The sequence below is a fragment of the Fusarium musae genome, chromosome 8 (genome assembly GCF_019915245.1).
Source record: "Fusarium musae strain F31 chromosome 8, whole genome shotgun sequence".
In the NCBI taxonomy this organism is placed as follows: domain Eukaryota; kingdom Fungi; phylum Ascomycota; class Sordariomycetes; order Hypocreales; family Nectriaceae; genus Fusarium; species Fusarium musae.
In genome coordinates this window covers 1,586,999-1,597,495 of record NC_058394.1, presented here as the reverse complement: position 1 = coordinate 1,597,495, position 10,497 = coordinate 1,586,999, and the positions used below count along the sequence as shown (strand labels likewise).

At 48.0% G+C, this 10,497-nt stretch overlaps 4 protein-coding genes across 4 annotated transcripts; 1 reads left to right on the top strand and 3 right to left on the bottom strand.

Moving 5' to 3' along the window:
• Positions 1–220: 220 nt before the first annotated feature.
• On the top strand, positions 221–1,872 carry J7337_010739 (uncharacterized protein; the record flags this gene model as incomplete). Its single annotated transcript, XM_044828313.1, has 5 exons — positions 221–535; positions 585–1,033; positions 1,081–1,141; positions 1,194–1,536; positions 1,586–1,872. 5 exons carry the CDS (start codon positions 221–223, stop codon positions 1,870–1,872), a joined length of 1,455 nt encoding a protein of 484 aa, XP_044676867.1.
• Positions 1,873–2,023: 151 nt separating this feature from the next.
• On the bottom strand, positions 2,024–2,638 carry J7337_010738 (uncharacterized protein; the record flags this gene model as incomplete). Its single annotated transcript, XM_044828312.1, has 1 exon — positions 2,024–2,638. The coding sequence occupies one exon, from the start codon at positions 2,636–2,638 to the stop codon at positions 2,024–2,026; it is 615 nt and encodes a 204-aa protein (XP_044676866.1).
• Positions 2,639–5,013: 2,375 nt separating this feature from the next.
• J7337_010737 (uncharacterized protein) lies at positions 5,014–5,703 on the bottom strand (the record flags this gene model as incomplete). Its single annotated transcript, XM_044828311.1, has 1 exon — positions 5,014–5,703. One exon carries the CDS (start codon positions 5,701–5,703, stop codon positions 5,014–5,016), a length of 690 nt encoding a protein of 229 aa, XP_044676865.1.
• A 228-nt stretch (positions 5,704–5,931) lies between these two features.
• Positions 5,932–9,213, bottom strand: J7337_010736 (uncharacterized protein; the record flags this gene model as incomplete). Its single annotated transcript, XM_044828310.1, has 1 exon — positions 5,932–9,213. One exon carries the CDS (start codon positions 9,211–9,213, stop codon positions 5,932–5,934), a length of 3,282 nt encoding a protein of 1,093 aa, XP_044676864.1.
• Positions 9,214–10,497: the final 1,284 nt, after the last annotated feature.

The following is a 10,497-nucleotide window of genomic DNA, read 5'->3' as shown; positions in this document are numbered from 1 at the left end:
AGGGGGGGGTTTCGGGATCTAAGTATCCGGTCCATGTCTCGTCTTGTACGACAGACCGATATTTCATGTGCAACATGATTCGTCTGGCGTTTTCATTGACGTTGACCAAAGTGCGGGGGTTATCGAGCTGAAAGCAGAGTAACAATTATAAAAAGGTTAAAACAAACCCTATTTTCACTGCTTCTTCTGCCAAGTCTCGTATTGCTCTTCATTATTCACCATGGCTACCAACGGAACAAAGTCTCACCCTATCAACCTCAAGGACAACTATGTCCAGATCATCAACGGCGAGAGCGCGCCCACTCAAAAGTCCCACCAGGGTATCAACCCAGCGACTCTTGAGAAGAAGCCCCCAGTCCCTGTCGCCACCCAGGATGATCTGAACCGAGCTGTTGACGCTGCCAGAAAGGCTTACAAGTCTTGGTCAAAGGTTCCCTGGGAGGAACGAAAGCAAAAACTGTTTGCTTGGGCCGATGCCATTGAAGCTCAAAAGAAGGAATTCGCCGATCTTCTTGTTTCCGAGCAAGGCAAACCTGTAAGACTTTGGTACTGAATAAAGAACAAGGACATTACTAATGACTTAGATTGCTCAAGCTTCTGGTGAGACTGAGGCAGCGATCGCCTGGGTCAGAGGTCAAGCTAGCATTGATCTTCCCGAAGAGGTTGTCGAGGACAGCGAGAGCCGCAAGATCATCACCAGATACACTCCTCTCGGCGTAGCCGCTGCTATCGTCCCATGGAACTTCCCCCTCATGCTTGCAGCTGCAAAGATTGCACCGGCTCTTGTTACAGGAAACGTGATCATCGTAAAGCCATCGCCTTTCACGCCCTACTGTGGCCTGAAGCTGGTTGAGCTGGCGCAGCAGTTCTTCCCTCCTGGTGTTGTTCAGTCACTCAGTGGTGATGATAGCCTTGGACCTTGGATTACAAGCCATGAGGGTATTGATAAGATCAGCTTTACGGGTTCGACTAATACTGGAAAGTTGGTCATGCAGAGTGCTGCAAAGACACTTAAGCGTGTTACTCTTGAGCTGTGAGTACAACTCTCTGGATGTGGTTATGGTGGCTAATATTTGACAGGGGTGGCAATGATGCTGCTGTTGTGTTCCCTGATGTGGACATTGAGAGCGTGGCTGAAAAGGTAAGCCTAATGAACGGTATGAAACAGTTGCGGCCTTTCTAACGACCGACAGGTTTCTACACTTGCATTCATGAACTCAGGCCAAATCTGCCTGAACGTCAAGCGAATCTATGTCCACGAATCCATTTACGAGAAATTCCGCGACGTCGTAGTCAAGCACGTCAAGAACTACAAGCTCGGTGACGGTTCGTCTGAAGGAACTAGCCACGGTCCTGTTCAGAACGAAATGCAGTACAACAGAGTCAAGACATTCTTCGACGACATCGAGAAGCAAGGCTGGAAGGTCGCTACGGGTGGCAAGTTTGATCCTGCGCCCAAGGATGGTTATTATATCCAGCCTACGGTCATTGATAACCCCCCCGAGAACTCAAGAATTGTGGTTGAGGAGCCTTTTGGTAAGTTCCTGGCGACACATAGTCTTGGAATAGCCACTGACAAAAATAGGCCCTATCCTCCCTATCCTTTCATGGAAGGATGAAAATGAAGTCATTGAGCGTGCCAACGATACCAAGCTTGGTCTTGGAGCCTCCGTCTGGTCTGCAAACATTGAAACAGCTGAGCGGGTGGCTAAGCAACTCGAGGCGGGAACTGTCTGGGTCAACAACCATTTTGATATCACTCCCATGGCCCCCTTCGGTGGTCACAAGCAGTCAGGAATCGGTGCTGAGTGGGGCATCAACGGACTCAAGGGTTTCTGTAATGTGCAGAGTCTCTTCGTGAGCAAGCTTTAGACAGAAGGTATCTTAATCCACTTTAATAAAGACCTAGAATATCTCGACGGATTTCATCGTTTGGTTTTGTTATTTGTTGTTGAGACTTTTGGCTGAGGGCTTAATCAGCAGTGAGAACTGAGTTCGATTGTGCTAGCTATTCCTCGGTTCCTTACAGCTTGACCTCCACTATTTGTCCACCAGAGACTGCCAGGTTGTTCTGTCCAGAAGTAACAAAATACAAGGTGTTTCCGTCTTTGCTAAATACGGCACTACTAGGGCCGGCAAGAAGTCCCTCTACGAGAACAGTTTGTTTTCCTCCCTGAGTGATCTTTACAACCCTATCCTGCCAATAAACAACATGCGTGTTTCCATGCCGATCCATGGCAAAGTCATCTGGGGCATAAGGGGAACCCTTTTCAAGCTTGGAAAGAACCTCGAAATTACCAAGTTTGTTTCCCATGTCGTCGATCTTGACCCGGTTCAAGGACTGATGAGCTGTGTTGGTGAAGTACAGGTAGCCGTCGAAAATCTTGACTCCGTTTACACCAATGGGGAAGGGTCCTCCAGGAATTGGAGCAAGTGATTTGTCCTTGATAGCTACTCCGACATGTCCAGTAGTCGTATCAATTCTCAAAATCTCCCCCCTTTCGGCATCGGCAGCAAGAATGATGTGCTTATGCCGCGGAAGGGCCAAGATACCGTTAACTGGCCCGTACTTGGACTTCTGAAAGACAGTGGAGATGGAGACATTGTGGCCATCAAATTTGAGAAGCGAAAGGCTCATGGTGTTGTTCTGATACATCTCTTCAAAGACGCCTCCGGTAACAGCAAAGACATCTTGGCAAACTTCGGCGATACCTGGTAGTGCGTTCACTCCCTCAATCTTGAAAATGGGGTTGAATGCAGCAGGTGTAGCGTTCGGAGAAAAAGAATATACCTTTCCTTCGCCGATTGTTGTTATGAGAAGATCCCCGTTGGAGCGAATGGCGACGTTTTCGATCCAAGTGTTTGAAATTTGGACGAGTTCAAGGGTTTCGGTTGGGGTGAAGAGTAGTAAAAGGCTCCGGTACCGATGAAAGCTACGAGGCTTGCTGTGGGCGCATAGTGCATGGTGGACTCGTTGTTGTACTAAATATGATGACTTGCATGTAAAGTGAGCTTGATGTTCTTAGACCCGAATTATGAGGTTACGAGAAGCCACCGACAAGAGAATGTGAGTATTTAAGTGACCTATGGATATCCTGACCAGCATCTGTTTGTCACTTTCGGATTTAAGCTTCTTAATTACGCGATCGTATACCAAGTTTTATGAGGGTGAAGGGAGCTATGGGAGTGATATATACATGGTCTCAGAGCCACGGCTAGTGGTGATTGGCCAGACTCGTCAACTCCATTGCCTAATTTCGTATTCACGGCTACCTGATTGGCCAATCACATTCCCCGAAAGGAGAGCTGTTCCTTTGGTGTTCTGCCAAGAATAACAAGGGGGCATAGCTATTCCTTGATCATTAGACGATAGCAAGGGGAAGAAATCAAGCCCTTGAACTTATGCCTAAGTGATGAAGAGATTTAGGTAACTTCTCATAAATTTAGGATAATTTTAGTCTACCTTTTGCAGAATCAATTTTACTACTTTAAACTTGGTTCTCATGTTTTCTTGTTCTTCAGGAATACATTTCATGCTTGACCATCTCTTTAGGTTGGCTACTGTTACGTCTCAACGGAGTTGTTACTGCTGAAATGAACCCTGGTTGTAAGATGTTTGGCATAACTCATTTCAGCCTAACAGGCAGCCGTTGCATCGCAGGTCGCAAGTACATTCAATACTATGCACAGTCGCTCAAAGAGTTATAGAAATAATCCAAGAATACTACCATGTTGAAAGAGAGACTTTCATGGTTCGGATAGACGACAAAAGATGATTCACCTCCTGTGTAAAAGTAACATGCCGCTCTCATTCACTGGAGCAGCCAGTCCAGAAACCTATAATTACCAGGAAAATTGGCATCTTATTCTTCCCATAGTCCCAAAACCCGTAACCAGACACTGACTCTCAAACGCATCTCACAGTCTCTTACAAGTCGATCCCTGTTGACAGGACTGAGCTGAAGGCCTAGAACTATCAAGATGCCGTGCGTCGTAGCCCTTCGGTTCGAAAATACTCAGAGACAGAGCTAAATAGGCTTTAGTGATATAGATCAGAAAACTCGTCTCATTTCTCAACTGCAAAGCACTCTCAACAACCATGCCGGCGCAATGAGTCTTCTTCCACCCAATGATAGCATCGTATCAAGGATGCGTGAAATCAGCAACATGTTAGAGGAACGGATTACTTCCTTAGAAAACGAAGTAGAAGAAACTGAGTCCTCTGCATTAGCGGGTGAAGCGCTTACCGGATCTTCCCAAGCAGCCTTCCCTATTACAAGAAGAAGACCAGTTCCAGCCGCAAAGAATGGCGCGCTGGCTGAACCTCACAGTAGGAATCCTCGAAGTATGCACATCACCCCGGAAGAGATACAGAGATTTCGACAGCGGCGACCGCCTCTTCAAATCGTTACAGTTCAGGCACAGATTTACGCTTCTCATACCAGGAGAAATAGAAGGAGCAGGAGAAATAGGCGGAGAGGGCGTTTCAGGAGCAACACATTGAACAAGATGGATCCCACGCCTGTCAACACACCGTTTTTGGGTAAACCGATGAAATGATGGCAATGAAAGCATTAAGGGGAGCTTAGGCCATGTTGTTTTGGTAGGAAGACAGTAATGGAAAACAAAAGTGCGATAGTACTTTAGTGCATTTTTAAAAGTAGGTAAACAAACTTACTCCTTTTTCTTAACGAAAGCTGTGTTTCAGTCCGCGACCATAGCCAAGCTCTAAGAGAACGAGATAATCAGATCGGAGAGCTAAAGTCACAGAATCTAAAGGTTCGCTATTATACATCGAAATTGCTCCATTCTTTTCATCACTTCGAAATCAGGCACTAGGCTTTTTTGCCCTCTCTTGCAGGTCGAGAGTAAACGTTCATTTGAATTTGTGAGGCGCATGTAGAGCTTATGTAAGTCTATCAATCGAGTTCTATACAAAAGCATATATCAACTTTTCAATGGCATCCTGGGTCAAACTACGTCTCATATAACCTCATTCCCACTTCGGCTGCTCTAATACACAGAATCATAATCGCTATACGCATCCCACTTCCTCTCAAGGTCTGGCGGCATCCCACAATATCCAACCGGCTGTTCAACTCCAGGGCCCGGTTCTTCAGGTCGATACATAATATCCTTCAATTTACCGGTGTCGCGCAGCAATAGGATCATTCTAAGGGTTTTAGGATCCTTGTTGTCGGGGTCCAAGAGATGGCGGATGTAGCAGCTGAGGGAGTATGTGATGCCTTCTCGGTCCGTATATAGATACCGCTCATTACGTCGCGCATCGTGGGCCACATCGAGGGCTTCCAGCATAGCTTGCAGAGCATCTGGCCCTTCATCTATGGCGAAGTGTAGTACTGTCTTTCTTCGATTGCGCCAAGACAGATCCGTCTTTCTGGCAAGCAGCTGCATCGTCTTTACCCTCCGCTTCTCAAAAGTACTCTCAGCGTTGGCGACCCTGCACCACGGCCGCGCCTCTGAGCGACAAGCTACCACGAGGGGAATCATCATCCCAAAAGCCTCGTGCTCGAGATCTGCGCTGTACCATTGTAGCAGCCACCGGACGAATTCTGGCAGCGCAAGCAAAGCAGCTGTGTGTAGTGACCCATCGTTTGTATCTTTACCGCCACCTAGAGAAATGAAGGCTTTTAGGTTACCTAGGTAGAGAGCTGCTTCGCTTAAAACCAGGTCGCGGGTCATGGGTTTGGTGGGATCTGGTGCTTTAGGCTTCTGACTTAGGTAGGAGAATGAACGCCCCGGTATAACAGATATTCTTATGGCTTTCCCATGTAATTTGAGGAGATATTCGAGAACTGGGTTGCGTTCGGGGTCGAGCATACAGGCGAAAGCTGCTGATACCTGGGAGCTGGGCGTCGAGTACAACAAATTCGCTTGTCCTCGTCAGCTATGGAATCGATCAAAGTTGCTCTAGTAGTGCTTACCATCATCTCCCATGGCGACGAGAGCTAGTAGAGTTCTGTTTGATATCTTCAAGTCTGACATGAGCCCCCAAAGCAAAGGTGTGATCGGCTCGCGTTTCCACTGTTTGCATAAAGAAGCCGATTTCATCGTTCCCGCAGACATTCCGTAATGAAGAAGCCTCTCTACTAGAGTCCCTCCCTTAGGGAACTTGGCCATGGCCATGTACAGGAGATTCGAGTCTTTAAGATGAGCTTTGCGTAATTCGGACATGCAAGCCTTCAGCCACGTGACGACCTCTTTTTCCTTGGAGCAGTGCTCAATTAGAGCCAGAGTCACTGCATCAACATTCGCATATTGACACATGATTCTGAGAGCGGCCTCATTTCCCGCTTTGCAGGCTAGCACAAAACACTTGGCGCCGTCTGCACTTGGGATAGCTCCTCGTTCAAGGAGTAGTCTCATGGTACCTATGTCCGAAGCATTCTGCAATGTGTCGATGAGAGCTAGTGTGAGTTTATCCTCGGTGATTTTGTGTTTGAGAAGACTAGTATATACCCTGAATCTGAACGCTGGCTTCATTGCCGTCGAGGTTCGTACCAGGTCGAACGCTGCAGCAGCGGTATTATCGTCCTTGATAAATTGAATGAGTAGCTCGGCAACCTCTGCCGATTTGAGATTGAAAGCCATTTTTAGAGGACGGAATTCCTTCAACTTTACATCAGCACCATGCCTGAGTAACAGCTCTACCAGTCCCACGTCAGGTGTCCCTTCGTTAAGTGATAAGAGGAGCGCTGCCGAGGCAGCAGTAATTGAAACTTTTCCGGTGTCTAGAAGGGCTTCGTAAACCCAGCGACGCCTTTCTACCATCATGGCGGACGACATTGCTTGAGTAAAGCACTCATTTATAGCATTAGTGGGCTTCACTTCGCGAATTAGAAGTGTGAATAACTCTTTACTACTTGAGATGAGAGTAGCTTTGAGGTGAGCCGCCGTGACTTCTACGCCGCGTTTCATGAGCATGAGTGGAACAAGCGTGGAGTCTCCATACTGCTCTACCATCGCATGCAGTAGGCTGGAAGTTTCAGCCTTCGTGAGCCCTGGCTTGGCATCTAGTAGTAGCCCTAGGACGGCTTCTTTCTGACCATCATTGAGCTTGGGCGATCTGAAAGCCGCAATGCAAGCCGTGGTGATAGAGTCCCCGCTTGGACGAAGCGAAAGCAGCATCTCTAAAATAGTCGTGGACCTTGAAGAGATCGCAGCAGCAATACCGAGAGATTTGGTGCCAACCAGTGGCTTGTGAGCAAGAAGGATTTTGAAACCCCTGTCATCTCCCGACTTCGACAAAGCCTCTAGTGTTTCGTCGTATAGCTCTTCAGACTGACCAATTTCCGCGTTGCCGGCCTTATCGAGTAGAAGTCTCATCATATCAAGCCTTGTTTCTCGAATCTTAGTCTTCTTCGTAGCTGCGAAACCAGTCTTGAGGGAATTGGTAGATGTATTGACGGAGAGCAAAGTCTTCAACAGCGGGAGGTCGCTCTTCTCCACGGCAAACCGTATGATCACGCCTTTCTGAAGGTTTACATCAAGGCCATGCTTCATGAGACATGGAATAATAGCCGCCATGTTTGGATGACCCTCCAATAAGTTTGGCACCTCTGTCAAGTCTATTCTTGATCCATTCGATGCCACTGACTGCAGCATTAGCTCCAATGCCTGTGTGTTGGCAATACTCGCCTCGAGTAGCGACGGGAGAAGTCGCTTGGCGACAACTTCCTTTACTGGGCAGGCTTTGCAAAGAACCTCGAACCTAGCGTAATCGTTCAATGCAGCTGCGTAAGCATTGCCGTGGTTATAGTTCGCATCTGCACCATGCTTGAGCAATAGACGAATAATATCCAATGCGCGAGGACTCTTGGACTCAGCAGCTACCAGAAGCGTCTTGTCAAGTCCCACTCCCTTCACACCATTCTTGAGAAGGAACTGGATGATATCGTGGGTAAGATTCCCACCGTCTTCTGCGATGCGCGAAAAGCTTTTCGGGAGGGCTTCTGACAGGGACGCTGGGTGAGGATAGAATTTCCAGAGAAGCTCTATTACTGCGAGAGATGCTTTGTGAATGGCAAGGTGAATTACATTCAACCTGCCGCCCTTCCCATGCAGAGGTAGCTGATATTGGAGTAAAATCTTGATGAGCCTCATATCAGGGTCTGGATATTGAATGATGAGACACAGTTGTTCATGTAGAGCTTCTTTCCGTATGCCTTTATCAGCAAGCATTTTGACAGTCGTGCGCCGAATTGACGGATCTGCAATCTTCATTGCGTCTGATAGTGCAGGAGAAAGTTCCTCATCACTGATATCTCCTTGTAGTAGAACCCCCAGCATCTCGACATCGGCAGAGCTGAGTACCATTTGGATGGACTTGTACGTGGTGGTTGCACCCATTCTCTGGAATGCCTCAACAGTGCGATGATGCCTTTTGGAAATTGCTTCGATGAACTTATCATCCAATGGCTGTCCTCGAAAGTGCAAGTCGTTTGAAGCCAACATACCCAGAAAACGAAGCATATCGTCCTCTGGAGTGTCGAACCGGACAAGTGACAGCAGATTTGGAACGTCGTCTCTTCCTCTCATCGCGGCAATCATTATTCCGAGAATGGAAAAGTCCATCATAGACACAGCCTCTTCGATAGATGGTCGTACTCCGGCTTTGACCAGAAGGTGAATCATAGGGGTCCTTTTGGCCATGACGCTGTACGACATCTCTTGCCGAAGAGCCGGCACATCTCTCACAAGATTTGTTTCATCGAGAAGGCAGTAGAGCTTATATCTTGTCTCGTATTCGGGGTTTGCCGAGATGCGCTCGCATGCCTGTACAGCAAGATTCTCATGCTCGACCCCGTTTCCGGTTGTGCTTAGGAAAGATGCGACACTGAATTTCTGGACAGAAAACATGGGAGGCATCATGCATGTTCGAGTAGTCAGGTAAGAAAGAAGAACGGCGGCGGCGGCAACATTGTTCGCATCGATGGCTCTGAGGAGATACTCCCCAGTTGCAATATCTGGCCGATGATGGACGCATTGAAGCAGGGTGCCTGTTTTGCATACACCACGTGGAGCCCCTTCAATATTTGCTTGAAGGGAGTATTGCCAGTCCTCAACATTCATGCCCTTTGGAGCCGAAAGCAAAAGCTTCACAATGTCGACGTCGTCCTTGGCCACAAATGGTCGCACATAATCTTTGCAGATAGGCAAGATGCACGCGCCGAAGCTCAGAAGAAGCTTCATTGAGGGGATGCTGCGCCTGGCGAGCGCAATTACAAAGGCTTGATTCAACAGATTGGGCCCTGCGTTATACTGGCACAGTAGATGGATATACGGTATGTTTTCCTGGCCCGTGACGGTACTCAACCAATTAGACAATCCATTATTCGAAGACGTTGAACGCCGAAAAATGCTGGATTGCCTCTTCTGGAGCTTGCTGTCTTTGAAGTGCTCCCACAGCTCATCCAGCGAGTCAATGTGTACAGAAGCAAGCACTGCGTGCGCTACTTGCACATCGGGCAACGGAGCCATACAAAGAAGCTCATTGAGAACCTTTCCAACCTCGTGTTTTGTAAAAGTCCATTTTTCTTCATCCAGCTTCAAGCTTCTTCGGCTCGGTACGCGCAAGAGGTGTCTCTTCTGTTGGTCTGGTGGACGGTAGCCTGCATCGCTTGTTCGCGCTCTCACCAGCAATGCGCGTGCAGCACTGCGATGTTCAACGGCTGTTGAGGCTTCATAGTCAATCGGAGAAGGGGTTTTGAGCGTCTCGATCGAGGAGGGAACGGAGAGGCCGGCGTAGCGAGAGAGGATATCGAGATTGGGAGACAAGGTTGAGCCGACAGCGAGGCTTGAGAGAAACCCATTTTGGCTATCCATCCTCCAGCTGTTACATATCTATTAACAAAGGATCTATGAATAGACGACTTTTTTGTAGTCTAGACACGCACAGAAACGAAGGTCATCTCGAAACTGAGAAGAAAATGATTGAGAAGCAAAATTACAATGAGCCCGGCCGCCAAAGCCGAAACCGAGTCTGCCTTCGAGTCTCACTCCAGGGTCCGAATCTTTCAGCTCGCGAAACGAGCCAATGGCTCTGAAAACAAGGCGCCAGGTGCTGCAAAAATAGGCATCGTGCAAATGGCGAACCCCTCTTCAGCCGCACGCAAAAAGCCCGTCTGATTTTCAACTTAGCCGCTGGGCTTTGCAGCCACCAGGTGATAATCCGCCTTAGCTGCAGAAATATGTAGGCTACGTGTCAGTCGGTCACAGAGCGTTGGTGAAATAAGGCTCTCGCGGGCGATTGTCTTTTCTTTGCAGCTGTTCATACAAACCTTACCCTCTAGAGATTGATTCAACCACGAAATACTCGAATACATGCACCAAATTCTTCCGATTCCATTTTTACCAATGACTAGTATTCCGGGAGTAATCCACTGGCTTGATGGATTGAAATGCCGTTCCGAAGCATTGCTTCCAAGAAATAAGGCTCCGGCCTACATGGCTTTGGCCCCCATGTCTGGATGCATG